Genomic DNA, 23970 nt, shown 5'->3' with positions numbered 1-23970 from the left:
CAAGACACACAGACTCACATGCTTGATGAAGAGTTGGGCCAGTCTGTTGGGCTCAGCCACACACTTCTCCAGCTCCCCCAGGAGATAGCTAGGACACACAGAGCAGAGGAGGGGGTCAAACACCAGTACACACTCTTCTACACACACAGAGCAGAGGAGGGGGTCAAAAACCAGTACACACTCTTCTACACACACAGAGCAGAGGAGGGGGTCAAAAACCAGTACACACTCTTCTACACACACAGAGCAGAGGAGGGGGTCAAACACCAGTACACACTCTTCTACACACACAGAGCAGAGGAGGGGGTCAAACACCAGTACACACTCTTCTACACACACAGAGCAGAGGAGGGGGTCAAACACCAGTACACACTCTTCTACACACACAGAGCAGAGGAGGGGGTCCAGTACACACTCTTGACCTCAGAACAGCCTCAATTCGTTGGGGCATGGACTCTACAAGGTGTCAAAAGCGTTCCACAGGGATGCTGGCCCATGTTGACTCCAATTCTTCCCACAGTTGTGTCAAGTTGGCTTGATGTCCTTTGAGTGGTGGATCATTCTTAATACACATGGGAAACTGTTGACCGTGGAAAAGCCCAGCAATGTTGCAGTTCTTGACACACATATATCCGTGCACCTGGCATCTACTACCATACCCTGTTCAAAGGCACTTAAATATTTTGTCTTGCCCATTCACCCTCTGAATGGCATACATACACAATCCATGTCTTAACTGTCTCAAGGCTTAAAAATCCTTCTTTAACCTGTCTCCTCCCCTTCAGCTACACTGATTGACGAGAATGTAACATGTGACATTAATAAGGGATCATAGCTTTCACCTGGATTCACCTGGTCAGTCTATGTCATGAGCAGGTGTCCATAATGTTTTTTACATTCAGATGTACACACAGAGACACAAACACAGGAGAGAGAGAAATAGATGCACACACACAGCTATATGAACACACACACGCACACACGCCCGCACAGAACACAGGAAATGTCTGACACAGCCATGTGGATTCAGTGTGACAGAATAAGACTCATGTGATAGTGCTGATAAACATGCTCCAGTCTCAGTGTGCACTCCAAAACAGGAAACACTTCACTTCAAGGGTGCTCAGTGTACACGTATACAGGTACAGCACGTACACGTACACGTACACACACACACACACACACACACACACACACACACACACACACACACACACACACACACACACACACACACACACACACACACACACACACACACACACGAGACCTACTCTTTATGCCAGTCATAGATCTGGTGAATGTTCCCGAACACTATCTTGTCTTTGCCCTTCATGTCCTCTGGGATCCCCTGACTGGCCATGCTGGCCATGTAGCCCTGGGCAGAGCAGAGGAGACACACATACACACATACATGCATAGATCAGTGCTCAGGGGTCACACACACCACCGCAGGAAGGAAAATACTGCTACTTCACAGAAGAGCATCTGGCTCTAGTCATCATTGTGTATATGGGAGAGAAAATAGGGCAACTGCTATGAAATAACACAAAAAGGAGACTTGAAGTGTACTTTCTATCATACAAATAACTAATAAAGGTGTCCGCATCAAACATGGTAGATGATAGATTTGTCACACACCTCCACTATGAATCCCAGGTCGTCAACATACATCTTCTCTGTCTCTATCAGCTCTGTCAGCACATATCTGGGGGAAGGGGGGGGGGGGGAGAGAGAGAGAGAGAGTTGGCTGCAGTAATAGAGGGCAGCCATTAAACAGTGTGACTTCTCTCATAACAGTGAGGGATGGGGTTCTCCCAGAGTGGAACCTGCACTTCCATCACACCGTTAGCTCTTATCATCATAGGAATTGCGCCCCAAATTGCACCCTATTCCCTATACGTAGTGTGCTACTTTTAACAAGGAGTGCACTGTGTAGGGAATAGAGTTCCAGTTGGGGCGCAACCAGAGACTTAATGGCTGAAGCACCAGGAGTACTCAGATGCTGCATTATACTGTGGTGCAAAACTGACAGTCCAGTCCATTAATAGGATAGTGCTTATGAAGACTGGACACAGTGTGGGTTGATGTGGAGGTTACCAGCACCTACATGCTCTTCTCTAAGGCACTCCTCCTGTCCTCTTCACTGTCCATTGTGGCTGACCATTGGCTGGTTGAGTCATCAATCAGAGAGGAGCCATCTTCTTCTTCCGAGAGAATGGTGGAAGATTGATGATTCTGAAAGCAGAGGGTGGAGAGGTGAGCTCATGTATTCACTCCAGGTCCATTGACTATATGCATATGTCTGCTGTACAAAGAGAGCATAGAGCCCAGGCCAGACAGACCGACCGACCGACCGACAGACCGACCAAACAGACCGACAGACCGACCAAAAAACAGACCCTTCATTAACTGGACCTCATCTGCGGCTGGCGGCTGGTTCCTAATCCAGGAAGCAGACGTCCATGGGAATGTGAGCGAGGAAATAGGGAGAGTGCAGGACAAGGCCAGCACCCTGTGGGTTGTTCCAGGAGGGAGACTCCTCAGGATTAGGACAGCATTCTGTTGGCTGTTCCAGGAGGGAGACTCCTTAGGAAAAGGCCAGCACCCTGTGGGTTGTTCCAGGAGGGAGACTCCTTAGGAAAAGGCCAGCACCCTGTGGGTTGTTCCAGGAGGGAGACTCCTTAGGAAAAGGCCAGCACCCTGTGGGTTGTTCCAGGAGGGAGACTCCTTAGGAAAAGGACAGCATTCTGTTGGCTGTTCCAGGAGGGAGACTCCTCAGGAAAAGGACAGCATTCTGTTGGCTGTTCCAGGAGGGAGACTCCTTAGGAAAAGGACAGCATTCTGTTGGCTGTTCCAGGAGGGAGACTCCTTAGGAAAAGGACAGCATTCTGTGGGCTGTTCCAGGAGGGAGACTCCTCACTACTTATCCTCTCGGAAAAATACTGCCTGCTGTGCCACTCCAAATCCCCAGTAATCCGATAGCAATAAACGTTTTTCCATCTCTCTCCCTCTATTCATTTTTCTCTCTCCCTCTCTCTTTTTTACTGAAACTGCTGAAGTTATTTTAGAGTTTTACATGTACTGGAGAGAGTGAGGGAGGTGGTGAAAGAGAAATGATGAAAAGAGTTAAATAGTCAGATACGCAGAGGGAGAACGAGGGGTACATTTTGTGTGCCAGAAAGGGGTTCCCTAGGTCATTGTTTCCAAACTCCAGTCCTCGAGTACACCCAACAGCATACAGTGCATTTGGAAATTATTCAGACACCTTGACTTTTTCCAAATTTTCTTACATTACATTGATAAAATAAAATATAAATCCTTTATCAATCTACACACAATACCCCATAATGACAAAGCAAAAACAGGTTTTTAGAATGTTTTGCAAATGTATTAAACATTTTAAACTGAAAGAGTTCCATCTTGGTTTCAGAAGACAAGAGAATTTGGTTTCTCATGGTTTGAGAGTCCATTAGGGGCCTTTTGGCAAATTCCAAGCAGACTATCATGTGCCTTTTACTGAGGGGTGGCTTTCGTCTGGCCACTGGAAGGAGCTCTGTCAGAGTGTCACTCTACATCCGGCACCGACAGAGATGGCCGCCTCGCTTTGAGTTCTTTGGAAACTATGCAGTATTTTGTTTTTTTATGTATTATTTCTTACACTGTTACCCCAGGAAATCTTAAGTCTCATTACATACAGCTGGGAGGAACTATTGGATATAAGAGCAACGTCAATGTACCAACATTACGACCAGGAATACGACTTTCCCGAAGCGGCTCCTCTGTTTGGTCCACCACCCAGGACAATGGATCGGATCCCAGCAGGCGACCCAAAACAACGGCGCCGCAGAAGGGGCAGACGGAGCGGCACATCGCCCACCGCTCCCGAGTATACTACTAGCCAATGTCCAGTCTCTTGACAACAAGGTAGACAAAATCCGAGCAAGGGTTGCCTTCCAGAGAGACATCAGAGATTGTAACACGGAAACATGGCTCACTCGGGATACGTTATCAGTGTCGGTACAGCCACCTGATTTCTTCAAGCATTGCGCCGACAGAAACAAACATCTCTCTGGTAAGAAGAAGGGCGGGGGTGTATGCCGTATGATTAACGAATCGTGGTGTGATCATAACAACATACAGGAACTCAAGTCCTTCTGTTCACCTGACCTAGAATTCCTTACAATCAAATGCCGACCGCATTATCTACCAAGAGAATTCTCTTCGATTATAATCACAGTCGTGTACATCCCCCCCAAGCAGACACATTGACGGCCCTGAAAGAACTTCATTGCACTCTACGTAAACTGGAAACCACATATCCTGAGGCTGCATTTATTGTAGCTGGGGATTTTAACAAGGCTAATCTGAAAACAAGGCTTCCTAGATTTTATCAGCATATCGAAAGCGCGACCCGGGCTGGAAAAATTCTGTATCATTGCTACTCTAACTTCTGCGACTCATACAAAGCTCGCCCTCTTTTCGGCAAACCTGACCACGACGCCATTTTGTTGCTCCCAACCTATAGACAGAAACTAAAACAGGAAACGCCCATGCTCAGGTCTGTTCAATGCTGGTCCAACCAATCTGATTCCACGCTTCAAGATTGCTTTGATCATGTGGACTGGGATATGTTCCGGATAGCGTCGAACAACAACATTGATGTATAATCTGATTCGGTGAGCGAGTTTATTAGCAAGTGCATCGGTGATGTTGTACCTACGGCGACAATTAAAACCTTAATGGCAGCATTCGCGCAAAACTGAAAGCGCAAACCACTGCTTTTAATCAGGGCAAGGCGACCGGAAACATGACCGAATACAAACAGTGTAGCTTTTCCCTCCGCAAGGCAATCAAACAAGCTAAGCGTCAGTATGGAGTCGCAGCAATTCAACGGCTCAGACACGAGAGGTATGTGCAGGGTCTACAGTCAATCACGGACTACAAAAAGAAAACCAGCCCCGTCGCGGACCCCGATGTCTTGCTCCCACACAAACTAAACAACTTCTTTGCTCGCTTTGAGGACAATACAGTGCCACTGACACGGCCCGCTCCCAAAACCTGCGGCCTCTCCTTCACCGCAGCCAACGTGAGTAAAACATTTAAACATGTTAACCCTCGCAGGGCTGCCGGCCCAGATGGCATCCCTAGCCGCGTCCTCAGAGCATGCGCAGACCAGCTGGCTGGTGTGTTTACAGACATATTCAATCAATCCCTATCTCAGTCTGCTTTTCCCACATGCTTCAAGAGGGCCACCACTGTTCCTGTTCCCAAGAAAGCTAAGGTAACTGAGCTAAACGACTATCGCCCCGTAGCACTCACTTCCATCATCATGAAGTGCTTTGAGAGACTAGTCAAGGATCATATTACCTCCACCCTACCTGATACCCTAGACCCACTCCAATTTGATTACAATAGGTCCACAGATGACGCAATCGCAATCACACTGCACACTGCCCAAACCCATCTGGACAAGGAGGAATACCTATGTAAGAATGCTGTTCATCGACTACAGCTCAGCCCTCTTTAATAAGCTGTATCACTGCTCTTTAATAAGCTGTATCACTGCTCTTTAATAAGCTGTATCACTGCTCTTTAATAAGCTTTACGTATCAGCCTAAAGGCCTTCGTCAGAGCTTTTGTGAGTTTTATCAAATTAGCACCCTTATGTAGCCATAGCTCCACCCACATCTGTTCAATGCATCGAATCGTGTTGGAGTCGAGGGAAAATAAGTAAGGGTTACCAAATATAACAATGTGCATTTCATAAATATTCTAAAATGTGTACATAAAACATATTAAATACGTCTGTAAAACCACAATGAGGACATCGACCCATCAAGCAAGTTTTCATAAATCATTGGGTACAACGCTGTAGCGATACGTAAAGCTTATTAAAGAGCAGTAATACAGCTTATTAAAGAGCAGTAATACAGCTTATTAAAGAGCAGTAATACAGCTTATTAAAGAGCAGTAATACAGCTTATTAAAGAGCAGTGATACAGCTTATTAAAGAGCAGTAATACAGCTTATTAAAGAGCAGTAATGCAGCTTATTAAAGAGCAGTAATACAGCTTATTAAAGAGCAGTAATACAGCGTATTAAAGAGCAGTAATACAGCTTATTAAAGAGCAGTAATACAGCTTATTAAAGAGCAGTAATACAGCTTATTAAAGAGCAGTAATACAGCTTATTAAAGAGCAGTAATACAGCTTATTAAAGAGCAGTAATACAGCTTATTAAAGAGCAGTAATACAGTTTATTAAAGAGCAGTAATACAGCTTATTAAAGAGCAGTAATACAGCTTATTAAAGAGCAGTGATACAGCTTATTAAAGAGCAGTAATACAGCTTATTAAAGAGCAGTAATACAGCTTATTAAAGAGCAGTAATACAGCTTATTAAAGAGCAGTAATACAGCTTATTAAAGAGCAGTAATACAGCTTATTAAAGAGCAGTAATACTATCAAGAGCAGTGTGCAGGTTTCTTTTTTTTATTTTTCTTTTTTTACCTTTTTCCTACATTTGCAAACATTTCTAAAAACCTATTTTCACTTTGTCATGACGGGTTATTGTGTGTAGATTGCTGAGATGTTTTATTTTATTTAATCCATTTTAGAATAAGGCTGTAATGTAACAAAGTGTGGAAAAAGGGAAGGGGTCTGAATACACTCCGAATGCACTGTACATTTTTGTTGTAGACCCAGACAAAGTCACATGATTCAACTCATTGAGGACTTGATGATTAGTTGACAAGTGTACTTGTCCAGGGCTACAAGTTAGGGAACACTGGCCTAGGTGATATCAGGCTGAAATAGTGAGAGTCTTCACCTCAAACACAGGGTCTTCTCAGCATAGGAATAAGAATCTTATGTTTCTAAACCGCCTCTGTATTTATTTGCACCACCACTCAATCCCTCTCTCTACCACACTCCACTCAATCCTCCCATTCAGTCAGTTAATGGACAAGCACTCTCTCTCTTCTGGCCTTGTGCTGTCCCCCTTCGTCCTCCCTCACGCTCCCGTATCCCGTACGTTAGCTCACATGCCCTCTCACTCTATCTCATGTTCTCCTTTTCTTTCTCTCATTTAATCAGTTTTTCAATGCTGGGTAAAGTCCTCCTTCCATCACTTCCACCTTCTCAGTGACCAATCATGTTAAACATCCCAAACTTCCACACACACACACACACCACACACACACACACACACACACACACACACACACACACACACACACCACACACACACACACACACACACACACACACACACACACACACACACACTCACTCAAATGGGCGCTGATGTCCATAATGTCCGTAGTGCATTTGGCTCATGCTTCCTCATATCCTAATGTTACCACTGACAGGCAGCCCACAGACAGTAGATCTATTCACCAGTACCTAATCTGTTTTAAAGGGATGGCAGAGCTCCTGATGGACCTAGTGAAGCAGCCTATTCATGGCTGCTCAGCCCGGTGACGTCTCTGCTGACCGTGGAAGGGAGGTGAAGGTAGGGCAGTGATGAGAGCCCTAAAGATTCACATATTTATTGACCCTCCTGAGCCATGGAGAGTTTCAGTGGTCAGATTGTGCTGTTGTGTAAACTGTGGAGTTCTGGTAAGAGTTAAGAGGAAGGAGTGAGTGAGTAGACATTTCTAGCCCTGGCCTAGTCCCCCTATCACTTCCTAAAGCCTCCCTCTAGTTCCTCTACTTCCTTCCTCTGAATTCTCCTGTCTCTCCAAGCCTGATCTTGACTAATCCAAAACACCCTATTCTGAGCTCCAGTCCTCCTTTACCTCCCTCTTCCCTTCCCTTGACAGCCTCCCAGCCTTCCCTGGTTTCTGTTCTATCCACAATTATCCACTTCTCCTTCCACAATTATCCACTTCTCCTCCCTCCACCTCTCTCTGCCCCTAGGTCTGCTCCCTACCCCTGTTCTACCCAGCATCCCTGTAGGCCCTTACTCTAACCCCACACCATAGTCTTCCATGGACCTCTACTCTACTAACCCCACTCCACCCACCCCTCCAGCCATTCACCCCAGTCCTGACCCTGTTTTCAGCTCTCCAGTGAATCTGTGGAGGCAACAGGCTGTCCGCGGCTGACTACTGCCTCGCTACTTGATCACTTCCAAATGCGGCCTGGAATAGTCTACACTATTGATCCCACTGGGCAATGGCTTTCTAAAGGTTGTTTCCCAGCTATCACATTTGGTTTCTTGGAAGTTGTGGGAATGTACGTTTTTGGGTTCCCATTGGTTGTGGAGACGAAGATATACGTTTCCTGCCCGGTAAAAATATTATGTTTTTTAAACGTTCTTAGAACCAAAGTGAACATTTTGCTTGTTCTGGGAAGGTACATTTTTAGTTATATGGTGGTTCAGAGAATTTTATACTATGGTTCCCTGAAAGTTTTCCTGGGAGGTTTTATTAACGTTCTGAGAATGGTTGAAAATGTTCCAAAGCCAAGCAACTATCCTGCACCCCTTCCAGAATGTTGTGGGAAGGTTGTATGCAAAATAACCATAGGAAAACCGCTCTCTCACCAAGCTCTAAGAAACATATGGTTCTCAGAACATTATGTGATAGCTGGGTTAGTTTTAACCCACCAAGCATTTACAGATGGCAACGTCTTTTGGTTGTCTTTTTTTTGTGCAATCTGGACCGGGCTTGATTTCAACGTCAACAAACGTCCAGTCCGGACTGGCCTATATTTGGCCCAAACATAGACATATATAATTGGTTCAGGTTTGGTCCGGTCTGGACCGGCATTGCTTTCAATGTCCACAGACGTCCGGTCTGGACCGGCCTATATTCGGTCCAAACATACAGAATACAGTACATTACAGTACAGTACACAGTACAGTAAAGAAAAGTTGAGTATAGTACACTACAGTACAATATAGTAGAGCACAGTATAGTAAAGAAAAATAAAGTATGGTGTACTGTATTGTACCCTACTTTACTTTAATGTACTCTACTGAACTAAACTGTATTGTACTCTACTCTACTGAATTAAACTCTACTGTACTGTACTCTACTGAATTAAACAATTCTGCACTGTACTCTACTGTACTGAATTAAATTACTGTCCTGTCCTGTACCGAACCATACCGTACTGTACTGTTCTCTACTATTCTCCACTGTACTAAACAGTGCAGTACAGTACTGTGATGTTCAAACTTGTGAAACATAGTCTAGAAGTCTATGATTTGTTCAGACTTGGATCTGGTCCACACCAACCAAAATGTGTACTTGTTTGGGGGCGGAGCTCATTCCAATAATACCCAGCAGGCTTTATTTTTTTTTTACAATTACATTTTGGTCATTCAGTAGACGCTCTTATCCTGAGCAACTTACAGTACAGTCAGTGCATTCAATTAATGTATCACAGTCATAGCATGAAAATAAATATGTAACCATTACAGAGAATGTTATTGTAGTTGAAGTGGTCTGTTGATTTAGTCTGTGGACTTGACTACTTTGAACATCATCGCTGTCAGTTTTAAAGCTTTTGAAAAAACTAACTTAAGTGCATGGGACAAATGGGAGCAATAATAAATATTCTGTTGCAATATTTAGTTGGCTCCTCTTACCTGTATTAAGAGGCTTGAAAAATGATTATGATATCATTTTTACTTAATTGAGAATGTATTTGCAATTTGGCCATAGAATAAATGACCAAAAAAGAAGTATTTTCAACTTTCATCCAACACCTAAAATTCACCTGAGTTCAACATCCGTAAAATACATAAATGTTATTTCATAGTTTTGATGTCTTCACTATTATTCTACAATGTAGAAAATAGTCAAAATAAAGAAAAACCCTTGAATGAGTAGGTGTGTCCAAACTTTTGACTGGTACTTTATTTTCGACATCTGGAGAATACGTATTTTTGACATCTGGAAAGGATGTTTTTTCAGCTTTCATTCAGCACCTAAAATGTCATTTTGCCTACTGGGAAGGTGGTCGACAGGTTTCTCCTGTTTAGAGATAGAGGGAGAGAGTGTGTATTTGTGTGTGTTTGTGTGCATGTGTACAATGATTGAGAAGGCAAATTTGTTCTTGGAAGTTAAGGTTTGGGTGAAGTCGAGCCAAATACACTGAATATACTGTACAGCATTCCCAGACTGTATTTGTGGGAGAAATTGTTTTGTTTGATAAACATTAGAATTCTCCTCTGGTTTGGTTGATGACTCTAGCATTGCTTATGTGATCTGTTTGAATGTTCATGCTCTAATTTCCTATTCTTTTGTTGCGTTAATCAATAAGCGGTTGCCCAGGTTACATGAGGAGAGACTTGTTGTTTCTGACTTTACTATGGTCCATTCTCCTTCGCTTCCTCTGTGGGTCAGGATTCTCTCTTTCTTTCTCTCTCTCTCTCCCCTCTTTCCCTCCCTCCTGATTAAATATTAATGGGGGTTTCAAAGGGAGTTCTTTCAGCCTCAGTGCCAGTGCTTGACTAACAGGGACATGAGTGGTCTGACAGCTGTAGTCTCTCTCTCTGTTCTCTCAACCAACACAGAATCAGTCTTTGAGTACAGAGAGCTCTAACAAAGGACTGCAGTGTCCACTGTCTGCTCAATGTGTGTGTGTGTGTGTGTGTGTGTGTGTGTGTGTGTGTGTGTGTGTGTGTGTGTGTGTGTGTGTATGTGTGTGTGTGTGTATGTGTGTGTGTGTGTGTGTGTCTGTGTGTGTGTGTGTGTGTGTGTGTGTGTGTGTGTGTGTGTGTGTGTGTGTGTGTGTGTGTGTGTGTGTGTGTGTGTGTGTGTGTGTGTGTGTGTGTGTGTGTGATCCTTACCAGACTGTGTGTGTCCCTGTTCTGCAGCAGGTCAGATAGGTAGCTGTGGCAGAGGGTGTGTGCTGGAGAGTACACTGCTGGACTCACCAGACCATCGTTCCACCCCTGCACATCACACAACATACACAATATAACACACACAAACACATTTAACATATTCTGGTTACTTCGGCATGCATATTGTCATTGGTAGAGCCAGGAGTTTGTCCTGAACAGGTGATGTAACTAAAACCATACACTGCAGTATTATAGAAACCCCATGTGGATTCCCAGGCTATATTTTGTATTTGTACTTATTATGGATCCCCATGAGCCAAGGCAGCAGCTACTCTTCCTGGGGTCCAGCAAAATGAAGGCAATTATACTATAGTAGAGAGTGAAGCCTCACCAGGTCTCCATCAGTGCAGGGGAGGATAGTGTAGTTCTCCCCCTGCTCCAGAGGCCTTCCTAGGGCCTGGCCGAGAGGTAGATGGGTAGAGGGTTGCTTCCCATCCAGCCTGTGGACCTGCCTGACCCCCTTCCCTCCCCCTCCTCCCACACTCAGCTTGCAGACGGGCATGGTGAGCCATTTCTTCAGGGCACTGACAGAGTGCCGCGATCCCCCTGGGGAGGAGGGAGAGCAGGGTCTGGAGCTGCCCGAGGCCTGGGGGGCTATGGAGCCAACGGAGGGGGTAATGCTGCCCTCACTGCCCGCCACCGAGTATGACTCTACAGAGGAGAGAGAGAGAGAGAGAGATATGTTTTGGTTATTCAGTCATTGAGGTTATTGAGTCCGACAAAAATGATGGATGACTCCCACTTGGACTTGATTTTAAGTGCAGGTTTTCCTGTTGGTTATTTCCTTTGAATACCTTGGAATTATAGACTAATGTAATAACATTACTCTTTCCCCCTGTAGTACTAACTTCAGCAACCAGGCCCTTTAACAAATGCTTTCTAACCCACACAGAGCACTCTGGTGGATATTGCCTTTCCACCTCACAAAAATGTCCTTCAATTTCCTGTTTTAAGCCGATAAAGTATTTCTACCAATGCAGCACAGGGAGTCACATGCTGGGACGAAATAAACCACATTCTGTGACCGTGTGGAAGTGACAGGTGGAAACCCACTCCACAGAGTAAGGAAACAAACTAAAAGAACAAGATACTTCAGAGATGTATTTGGACACTGTTTATCTACAGCAGCGCTATCTGTTTGTTTGCTGTGTACTTCCTACAGCACATTGGAAGGCAGTGGATGAAGAGAAGGGTACTGCTTTGAGGCGGGCTTAGATAATAGTCAACGAGAGGGGTGGGCCGTGGGGAGTAGGAGGTGTTCTAAATTAAGCTATGGAGAGAACTGTTGATTAGACATCCAAAATTAGTTCATACATGACAGCCATCGAGTCAGCCTGCCGATGTGATGTCATCACTTAGAGTGAAAAGGAATGTCTGCAACTCTGGTATGCTGCGTTGGTGATTTAATCAGACACACAAAATACAACATTTCCATCCGAGTTGGATCTTCGTTAGGTCATCATGATCCAACTCAGATGGAAACGTTGTCTTTTTTGTGTGTCTGATTACATCACCTTGGGAGCATACCAGAGTTGCGGATACATTTGATACGTTCTTCTGAGCTGCACCCAATAAGTCGGATGTGCATATTTCTTATTATTTCTTTTTTATCACTGAGAGAGAGACAGGAAGAGGAGGAACAGGAGATTTACCAGGATTTATTGCCCCAAAATAAATAAATAACTGCGAGAAACCGTAAATTATAATAAATTATTCATGTGAACAGTTGGCTTGGAATGTAACTGTTAAATGATATGCAATCTAAATCTGTCTTTTCTACGGCCTCTGCATGATGAATCATCAACGCTCAGGGTGGGGACAGACAGGGCATCTCAGTATGGAACGCAGTTCACAACACATGTAGTGTCACGCCCTGACCATAGAGAGCCTTTTTATTCTCTATTTTGGTTAGGTCGGGGTGTGAATAGGGGGGGTGTTTCTATCTAGGTGTTTTATTTCTATGTTGGCCTGGTATGGTTCGCAATCAGAGGCTGCTGTTTATCGTTGTCTCTGATTGGGGATCATATTTAGGCAGCCATTTCCCCACTGTGTTTTGTGGGATCTTGTTTATGTGTAGTTGCCTGTGAGCACTCCATAGCTTCACATGTTCGTTTATTCTTTATTGTTTTTTGTGTCGTTGACTTAATAAAAATATGTTGAACAGATATCACACTGCGCTTTGATCCGAATGCTCCGACGACGATCTTGACAGAAGATCAGAAATCCCAAAAGACAGCCCAAGTTTTTTTTTTTGGGGGGGGGGGGGGGGGGGGGGCACACGGGGTGGTCGGCGGAGCCGAGGAGTGAGCCAGAGCCAGTCTGGGAGAAGAGGGAGAAACTGGAGGAGAGTGAAAGGAGAGAGTCAGAGACCGTCCCGTCAGTGAGCTGATGGAGAAATTGGAAGAGAGAGAAATGAGAGAGTTGTTGTGTTGGTGTATGAGGCACGACATTTGCCCTAAGGAGCGTGTTATATGTTTGATGCCACCTGAGTCAGCCGGCCCCACGCATCAGGCCTCCAGTGCGCCTCCCCAGTCCGGCACGTCCTGTGCCTGCTCCCCACAATTACCCTGAAGAGCGTGTCACCAGTCCGGTGCAACCTGTACCGGCCCCACGCATCAGGCCCCCAGTGCGCCTCCCCAGTCCGGTACGTCCTGTGCCTGCTCCTCGCACTCGCCCTGAAGTGCGTTTCACCAGTCCAGAGCCTCCGGCGACGGTCCCCGGTCCAGAGCCTCCGGCGACGGTCCCCGGTCCAGAGCCTCCGGCGATGGTCCCCGGTCCAGAGCTTCCGGTGACGGTCCACGGTCCAGAGCTTCCGGCGACGGTCCACGGTCCAGAGCTTCCGGCGACGGTCCAGAGCTTCCGGCGACGTTCCCCAGTCCAGAGCTTCCGGCGACGGTCCCCAGTCCAGAGCTTCCAGCGACGGTCCCCAGTCCGGAACCTCCTGCGACGGTCCACAGTCCGGAACCTCCTCAGACCGTCCAGAGTCCGGAACTCCCTACGACGGTCCCCCAGTCCGGAACCTCCTGCGACGGTCCACAGTCCGGAACCTCCTCAGACCGTCCACAGTCCGGAACTCCCTACGACGGTCCACAGTCCGGAACCTCCTGCGACGGTCCACAGTTCGTAACCTCCTGCGACGGTCAACAGTCCGGAACCTCCTGTGGTGGTCCACAGTCCGGAACCTCCTGCGACGGTCAACGTTCCGGAACCTCCAGCGGGGGTCAACGGTCCGGAGCTTCCAGGCAAGGCGTCCAGTCCTGCTCCAGGGCAGGAGCCTCCCTCTGCGCCAGTGCCCAGTCCAGGCACGGTGTCCAGTCCAGCTCCAAGGCCAGAGCCTTCCTCTGCGCCGGTGCCCAGTCCAGGAACGGCATCCAGTCCCGCTCCATGGCAGGAGCCTTCCTCTGTGCCGATGCCCAGTCCAGGCACGGCGTCCAACCCAGCTCCATGGCCGGGGCCCTCCTCTGCGCCGATGCCCAGTACGGGCACGACGTTCTACCCGGCTCCATGGCCGGACCCGTGGTCTGGGCGGGGGCAAAGACCTGCACCGGAGCCGCCAGCGACACTAGTCACCCCCCCACCCTCCCCAGTTGGTTTCAGGTTTTGTGTAGTTGCCTGTGAACACTCCATAGCTTCATGTGTTCGTTTATTCTTTCTTTTTCTTGTGCGGGTGACTTAATAAAACTTTTTTTCTCGTGACAGGTTGGCCTGCATTTGCTGCAGCATAGTCTATGCTACAGTAATATAAAGACTGAATACACGTCTAATTTACCCAGCTCCATCTGGCTTTAGGGGGTCACCTTATTTTTTAATTGTAAAGATTTGACTCTTTTTATGCAGCTGCAGAGTTTTAAAACAACCTGTCACTCAAATATCGTTGCTTTAAATAAGTGCACGAGCGAGCACTCTCTGCTAGTCTTTCTCTCTCTTTCCATCAACTCCATTCAAATTGCATCCAAATAGATAATCCTGTTCTAGATTGATATATAGTCCTATATATAGATGTCCTAGTGTAATGCGGGTCGTATAAAGGGGACCAAGGCGCAGCATGTAGAGCGCTCATATTTACTTTTAATGAATACACTTTAACAAAACAACAAAACGACCGACAACAGTTCCGTCAGGTGAAAAAAACAACTACCCACAAAAACCCAGGAAGAAAAACCCCTACTTAAATATGATCTCCAATCAGAGGCAACGAGGACCAGCTGCCTCCAATTGGAGATCAACCCAAAAAACAACAACATAGAAATAGAAAACCTAGAACTCAAACATAGAAATAGAAAACATAGAAAAACACAAAACACCCCCTGTCACGCCCTGATCTACTCTACTATAGAAAATGACATCTTACTAGGGTCAGGACGTGACACCTAGCCTACCTCATTCAGGTAATAAATTAAATACAGTATTGGCCTTATATTTAGCTAATTCATGATGGGTTATGCATAATAAGCTTCTAACTTACAGCCTCGGTCTCTTGTGCAATATGCACAGTCCTTTGCTCCGCTGGCCTCTCTCCTTAAAAAACGCTCCTTAGCTCTTGGAGTCCCATGCAGGAAAAGCTAGACTAGAATAGCTGGCTGGACATTTTTTTTTTTGCATTTGTTATACCAATAGACTATTCAAAGAGGTACACAAGCTCTTGTTTGCTGAATGTTAAATACAGCAGTGTCACGTCCTGACCGGTAGAGGGTGTAGTTGGGTCAGGACGTGGCAGAAGAGAAGTGTGTAGGTTGGTTTGTTTCGTTTATTTTGGCCGTGTGGCTTCCAATCAGGCACAGCTGTAGAGGGTTGTTGCTGATTGGGAGTCACACATAAGTAGCCTACTTTTCCTTTGGGGTTTGTGGGTAATTGTTCTTGTTACTGTGATAAACGTGACAGGACTGTTTTGGTTGTCTGTTTATTGTTTTGTATTGTATTGTATAGTGTCCGTTTGATCATTAAATATACGATGAACACTAACTCCGCTGCATTTTGGTCCACTCTCTCTAAAGACAGCCGTTACAAGCAGCCAATACAACTCACAGGTAGTTTGAAAGAAGAGTGAATACACGATGGCGGTAGGCTATAGCAGTTATTTATTCAGACCCTTAACCATTCAATCTTCTTGAAGAGAAGTAAAAGACTGCTGCATCTAATTATAGTTCTATATTATTCAAGGATGTCATTGGAATGATGAAGATAAGGACAATGAAACATATTTCATTTAACTGTTGAAAGCGAGGAAGGAATGAAGCAACAATAGAGAGAGAAAGAGAAGGTAAGTTAATAACATTAGAGGAAATATTATGAAAGGCATATATACAGTACTTAAGCCTACCAATTATACAAATAGGCCCTATTATTTTTAAAAATGTAAATCAAATTCGCTACCCTATACTTGTAACTTTGTAGGCCACATGTGCTGCACCAGAATCACATGTTCTCTCCCTGCTTTATCATGGTTTGAATGATGTCCATAATTCCAGTCCATATAATGCACTATAATACAATACAGTACAGTAACACAGTCCACACTCAAAAATCTTAGCCTTCTGCAGCTAGTTTCATGTATTTCCACAAGAGAGCATATAGCTAGCTGCATCTATGGGCTTTTATGTTGTGCATAATGTGCAGTAGCCTTTTTCATATATGTATTGGATAACGGCACAGTCATTTGGGCTTTTTTGGGCTTGGGATCATTAAATGTCTTTAATGTAGGGCTCATAAAATGTATTTCATGTATGGCTCCTCAGGCTCAGGTAGCATTAGGTTAGCTTTTTCGACCAAATCTCAAATTAAATCCAGACAGGCCTATTTCTATGCTTTATAATGCTTTTGAATGACACTTCTGGTTTTGGCAGGAAATACTGGGTTACCCGGGAGAAAAGTGATTTATTCTCGGGATGGAACATTTGCAAAATACTGGGAAAATATTCAACCCTAGCGTGGAAGGAGTCCACAGGGGGAAAGGGGGAAACATACTGGAGGTGGTTTATGTTTAGACATACTGTATATGCCCTCAAAGAGAGTATGGTTACCATGCTGCAATGAGCCCAGCCCACCTCGTCCTCTCTCTCAGTGGGGTAAGGAGTTGATGTTTACAGAATGGTGTATACTGGCTGACCCCAATGTATATTTGGATTCCAGTGAGACATTGCAATGACAGTAAAAATGAGGAAAGGAAGGGGTATGAAGGGGGGAAAAGAGAGAAAGAGTGAGAGAAATTCAGAGGCAGGAGATGGTGCGATGAGCACACAGTAAAACAGTTTGAGAGGACAGAAGAAGACAAGATGGAAGAGTCTGGTTCTCTTGGAAGAAGAATGAGGCCTTGAAAAAGCACACAGTCAGCAAGAGCAGACTGACCGAGACACTGTCTGTCTGTTCTGTAGTGATGAAAAAGAAGCTGATGTACTGTAAATCACGACAGCCAAAACCAGCCATAATCACACACTCGGTCCTACCCATAATATCCTGTCCTCCTAGCCTAGCATTAGTGGGCTAATAGAAGTGTTGTCACACACTCACGCCACAGAATGAATTCCGCTCACTAAGCCTCTAGACTAGGGGAAACAGTATGATCTCACACACACTGCTCTGATTAGGCAGTCCCAACAATAACGTTTGATTCTGTTCTGCTGATCTTAGCGAAGGCTTAAGCTCTTTGTGGCTTTTTGCTGTCACTTTGGCTACCTCCCAGAATCTAACTATGTCCTGTCAGCATATTGATGTAAGCTGTAATCATAATAACAGGGCCTCAGGGGCCCAGAGAAAAGCTGAGACTCAGAACTCTACACTAAACGTCTGACGCAACCCTTTTTTAGGAGACTGTGCTGCCGGTAACACCATTAATAACGTGGCAATTTTTTTGGCCCTGTTCTCTTTGCTGGAAAATGGCCGTACTGTTCTGCTAAATGTGGGTTTTGAGTTTATTTATCTACATAAATTTATGTCTGTTAAAATTGGTTGCACCTACGTCAACTTTCCCCCTCTTTATATTAAACAGTTGCTGCTTTACACGTCATACTTTTACAGGTCAAGTAAGACGGACCGAAGATCAATCCGTTAAATAACGACACATTTCCCAGGAAAGCGCAGCCATTCATTTTAAACCCAGAACTCAGATGGGCCACTGTAATTATAGTAATGTATCATCTAGCACTTGCTGCCGTGCTGCTGTGAACAACACAAACTCATTTCTATAATGGGCTGATGGATGGGAGGGAGGATTAAAGAGAGGAGGAGTGGGAAATTATATTAATTCAGTTTGATCTGTCCTAGCCCCACACTGAACCTTTGAGTCGCCAAATAGTATGCGAGACCAGTGATGACACAGAGCGTCAGTGAATAGGAAAATTGGTGGTAAATGCAAGAATGTGGCCCATATGTCATATCCACATGGGAGGCTCAGTGGAGAGAGTCGAGTGAGAAGGAAAGCTGTGACAGGAGCAGAGAAGTGCCAGTGGATGGAACACTCTGAACCACTGAAACCTGTCCGGTCCCCCGGACAGAGAGAGAGAGAGAGAGAGACAGAGAGCGCGAGGAGAGAGAGAGAGCGAGAGAGAGAGAGAGAGAGAGAGAGAGAGAGAGAGACACACACACACACGACTGCTGACGACACAACAGTGGCGGGCCTGATCACCGACAACGACGTGACAGCCTATAGGGAGGAGGTCGGAGACCTGGCTGGGTGCTGCCAGAATAACAACCTATCCCTCAACGTAACCAAGACTAAGGAGATGATTGTGGACTACAGGAAAAGGAGCACCGAACACGTCCCCATTCTCATTGACGGGGCTGTAGTGGAGCAGGTTGAGAGCTTCAAATTCCTTGGTGTCCACATCAACAACATATTACAATGGTCCAAACACACCAAGACAGTCGTGAAGAGGGCACGAAACTAAACTAAAAGGGCATGGGTCCTGAGATCCTCAAAAGGTACTACAGCTGCAACATCGAGAGCATCCTGACCGGTTGCATCACTGTCTGGTACGGCAATTGCTCGGCCTCCGACCGCAAGGCACTTCAGAGTGTAGTGTGTACGGCCCAGTACATCACTGGGGCAAAGCTGCCTGCCATCCAGGACCTCTACACCAGGCGGTGTCAGAGGAAGGCCCTGAAAATTGTCAAAGACTCCAGCCACCCCAGTCATAGACTGTTCTCTCTACTGCCGCATGGCAAGCGGTACCGGAGTGCCAAGTCTAGGACAAAAAGGCTTCTGAGCAGTTTTTACCTCCAAGCCATAAGACCCCCCCCCCCCCCCCCCCTGCTACTCTCTGTTTATCTTATATGCATAGTCACTTTAACTATACATTCATGGCTTCCTGTTAAAACCTGTTAGGGCTAGGGGGCAGTATTTGCACGGCCGGATAAAAAAAACGTACCCGATTTAATCTGGTTACTACTCCTGCCCAGTAACTAGAATATGCATATAATTGTTTGATTTGGATAGAAAACATCCTAAAGTTTCTAAAACTGTTTGAATGGTGTCTGTGAGTATAACAGAACTCATATGGCAGTCAAAACTCTGAGACAAATCCTGACAGGTAACTGAAATCTGATGTGTGGATATCACTTCAAACATTTGCCATTGAAACACACAGGGGCTTGTGAATCATTTAGCACTTCCTATGGCTTCCACTAGATGTCCCCAGTCTTTACAAAGTGGTTTGAGTCTCCTATGGTAGTAACTGACCCAAAGAGAGGCTGTGGCACTTGGTCACAGGGGATGGGCCATTACCATTGTGACGTCGGCGCCCATGACTACTCTCCCTTTTCGAAACATTTTGAAAAACAATGCAACCGTCCCAATGGAATATTATTGAAGCCCTGGTTGAAAAAGCCCCTAAAGATTTATGTTATACAACGTTTGACATGTTTGAACGAACTTAAATATATATTTTTTTGCTCATTCCTGACGACAAGTCAGACGCACACGGTACATTTTCACTAGCCTTCGGAGCGCGCTAACACTATTGGGACATATATTATTAACTTTTTTGAACAAAACTACATTTGTTATGGACCTGGGATGCCTAGAAGTGCCTTCTGATAAAGATAATCAAAGGTAAGGTATTATTTACAATAGTATTTTTAATGGTTGATCGTTCCAAGTTGGCTCCAACATGTATAGCCTAGACTTTTTTTCTGGGCATACCACGTCGTTTATTGCAAAGTGTGATTTCCCAGTAAAGTTATTTTTAAATCTGGCAAACCGATGGCATTCAAGACATGTTAATCTATAAGTCTTTGAATGACAATATTACATTTTAACAATGTTTTTGAATAGTAATTTTGTAAATTGTAGCGCTAATAAACCGGAAGCATTTGAGGGAAAAGATTTTCTGAACGTCATGTGCCGATGTAAAATGCTGTTTTTATATATAAATATGAACTTTATCGAACGAAAAATGCATGTATTGTGTAACATGATGTCCTAGGAGTGTCATCTGATGAAGGTTGTCAAAGGTTAGTGCTGCATTTAGCTGTGTTTTGGGTATTTGTGATGCATGCTAGTTGCTTTGAAAATGGCTGTGTGATTATTTCTGGCTGGGTACTCTGCTGACATAATCTAATGTTTTGCTTTTGCTGTAAAGCCTTTTTGAAATCGGACAACGTGGTTCGATTCAGGAGAGGTGTATCTATAAAACGGTGTAAAATAGTCACATGTTTGAGAAATTGAAGTTATAGCATTTAAGAGGTTTTGCATTTAGCGCGACGCGATTCCACTGGCTGTTGATTAGGGTGGAACGCAAGCGTCCCACTGGCCCAGACAGGTTTTAAGGCAAGGGCTGATTTCAAGGTTTTACTGCTAACCTACAAAGCATTACATGGGCTTGCTCCTACCTATCTTTCCGATTTGGTCCTGCCGTACATACCTACACGTATGCTATGGTCACAAGACGCAGGCCTCCTAATTGTCCCTAGAATTTCTAAGCAAACAGCTGGAGGCAGGGCTTTCTCCTATAGAGCTCAATTTTTATGGAATGGTCTGCCTACCCATGTGAGAGATGCAGACTCGGTCTCAACCTTTAAGTCTTTAATGAAGACTCATCTCTTCAGTGGGTCCTATGATTGAGTGTAGTCTGGCCCAGGAGTGTGAAGGTGAACGGAAAGGCTCTGGAGCAACGAACCGCCCTTGCAGTCTCTGCCTGGCCGGTTCCCCTCTCTCCACTGGGATTCTCTGCCTCTAACCCTATTACTGGGGCTGAGTCACTGGCTTATTGGTGTTCTTCCATGCCGTCCCTAGGAGGGGTGCGTCACTTGAGTGGGTTGAGTCACTGACGTGGTCTTCCTGTTTGGGTTGGTGCCCCCCCTTGGGTTGTGCCGTGGCGGAGATCTTTGTGGGCTATACTCGGCCTTGTCTCAGGATGGTAAGTTGGTGTTTGAAGATATCCCTCCAGTGGTGTGGGGGCTGTGCTTTGGCAAAGTGGGTGGGGTTATATCCTTCCTGTTTGGCCCTGTCCGGGAGTATCGTCGGATGGGGCCACGTGTCTCCTGACCCCTCCTGTCTCAGCCTCCAGTATTTATGCTGCAGTAGTTTATGTGTCGGGGGGCTAGGGTTAGTCTGTTATATCTGGAGTATTTCTCCTGTCTTAACCGGTGTCCTGTGTAAATTTAAGTAAGCTCTCTCTAATTCTCTCTTTCTCTCTTTCTTTCTTTCTCTCTCTTGGAGGACCTGAGCCCTAGGACCATGCCTCAGGACTACCTGACATGATGACTCCTTGCTGTCCCCAGTCCACCTGGCCGTGCTGCTGCTCCAGTTTCAACTGTTCTGCCTGCGGCTATGGAACCCTGACCTGTTCACCGGACGTGCTACCTGTCCCAGACCTGCTGTTTTCAACTCTCTAGAGACAGCAGGAGCGGTAGAGATACTCTCAATGATCGGCTATGAAAACTGACATTTACTGACATTTACTGACAACTGACATTTACTTTTGAGGTGCTGACTTGTTGCACCCTCGACAACTGTGATTATTATTATTTGACCATGCTGGTCATTTATAAACATTTGAACATCTTGGCCATGTTCTGTTATAATCTCCACCCGGCACAGCCAGAAGAGGACTGGCCACCCCTCATAACCTGGTTCCTCTCTAGGTTTCTTCCTAGGTTTTGGCCTTTCTAGGGAGTTTTTCCTAGCCACCGTGCTTCTACACCTGCATTGCTTGCTTCTACACCTGCATTGCACTTTGAGATATCAGCTGATGTAAGAAGGGCTATATAAATACATTTGATTTGATGTACATACTACCTCAATTGTCCCCACCAACCAGTGCTCCCGCACATTGGCTAACCGGGCTATCTGCATTGTGTCCCACCACCCGCCAACCCCTCTTTTTACGCTACTGCTACTCTCTGTTCATCATATATGCATAGTCACTTTAACCATATCTACATGCACATACTACCTCAATAAGCCTGACTAACCGGTGTCTGTATATAGCCTTGCTACTCTTATTTTCAAATGTCTTTTTACTGTTTTATTTCTTAACGTACCTACACACACACACACACTCACACACACACACACACACACACACACACACACACACACACACACACACACACACACACACACACACACACACACACACACACACACACACACACACACACACACACACACACACACACACACACACACACACACACCCTCTCCACTGAAAGGAAAAGGCTGATTACGTAAAGTAAGCATCTCAAACAAACACCATGATCCCAGTTGCTTGCTTCACCCAGGACTTGCACGTCACCACCAGCTCTAAGCACCGCTAAAAGCCACCGCTTCTGAGAAAGCCGCTTCACAAATGAAACACTTACCAGAGTGTACCTAGCGCACTGTACCTACAGTATCTAACGTTACTGTAAAGACGTTCCTGCTTTTAGTTGACTCATGTGACCAGATGGGAAAGGGAATAAACAGCATCATATCTAAATTCCATTATGCCCTTAGGAGGCCAGATGGCTGTTTGTTCAGAGTGCTGGGGAGACGTGCCCCTTGCTCAGGGTGGTGTGTGTGTTCATGCGCTCAACGTACAGTGTGTCATGGAGTCACCTGGAGAGGTGGGGAGTGGAAGGGAGAGGAGGGAGGATGATTTCCAGTTTGCTTAGCTCTCTGGCTGCTGGGGTGTGTGTTTGTTTATCAGTGGGTCTGTTTTCCCACTAGGCTAGCCTACTGCTGGTCTCCAGGATCTGTCGGATAGGGTAGGGTATGTGGTGAACACACACACAGCCTGACTGTCAAATCAAATCAAAGTTTATTTGTCACGTGCGCAGAATACAACAGGTGTAGACCTTACAGTGAAATGCTTACTTACAGGCTCTAACCAATAGTGTGAAAAAAAGGTATATGTGTATGTGTGTGTGTGTGTGTGTGTGTGTGTGTGTGTGTGTGTGTGTGTGTGTGTGTGTGTGTGTGTGGGTGTGTGTGTGTGTGTGTTTTGAATGGTGGAATGTTTTAGTACTCTACTCCAGGTGACAACAGAGGGTTGTTAAATCCACCTTGAGACACCTATCCAATACGTTCATCTATACATTCATATGAAGTATGCCACTGCCAACTCCAGCGCATTGCATCAAATGATTGCTCTTTAATATTATATATGTGGTGTCTTAAAGAATATATGCGGTTGTCATGGTGTTCTTCGGCTTGCAAGCCTCCCCCTTTTTCCTCCAAACATAACAATGGTCATTACGACCAAACAGTTCTATTTTTGTTTCATCAGACCAGAGGATATTTCTCCAAAAAGTACAATCTTTGTCCCCATGTGCAGTTGCAAACCGTAGTCTGGCTTTAATATGGCGGTTTTGGAGCAGTGGCTTCATCCTTGCTGAGCGGCCTTTCGGGTTATGTCAATATAGGACTTGTTTTACTGTGGATATAGATAGTTTTGTACCTGTTTCCTCCAGCATCTTCACAAGGTCCTTTGCTGTTGTTCTGGGATTGATTTGAACTTTTCGCACCAAAGTACTCTCATCTCTACGTGGTACGTGGTACCTTCAGATGTTTGGAAATTGCTCCCAAGGATGAACCAGACTTGTAGAGGTCTCCAATTTTTTTCTGAAGTCTTGGCTGATTTCTTTTGATTTTCCCATGATGTCAAGCAAAGAGGCACTGAGTTTGAAGGTT

General features: G+C 45.3%; 1 protein-coding gene across 1 annotated transcript in view; it reads right to left on the bottom strand.

Moving 5' to 3' along the window:
- LOC106565529 (rho guanine nucleotide exchange factor 25) overlaps positions 1-23970 on the bottom strand; it is a 59501-nt gene that overhangs the window by 14817 nt on the left and 20714 nt on the right. Inside the window, exons 2-7 of the mRNA XM_014132766.3 lie at positions 11194-11513; positions 10806-10910; positions 2111-2238; positions 1642-1708; positions 1275-1378; positions 19-88 (exon numbers count right to left, since the gene is read on the bottom strand). Coding sequence (XP_013988241.2) covers positions 19-88; positions 1275-1378; positions 1642-1708; positions 2111-2238; positions 10806-10910; positions 11194-11513 — 794 coding nt within the window. The remainder of the gene's footprint in view (positions 1-18; positions 89-1274; positions 1379-1641; positions 1709-2110; positions 2239-10805; positions 10911-11193; positions 11514-23970) is intronic.

Source organism: Salmo salar, chromosome 12 (assembly GCF_965601325.2).
Source record: "Salmo salar chromosome 12, fSalSal1, whole genome shotgun sequence".
In the NCBI taxonomy this organism is placed as follows: domain Eukaryota; kingdom Metazoa; phylum Chordata; class Actinopteri; order Salmoniformes; family Salmonidae; genus Salmo; species Salmo salar.
The sequence above is the reverse complement of the archived record's forward strand: the minus strand, read 5'-3'. Positions and strand labels throughout refer to the sequence as shown.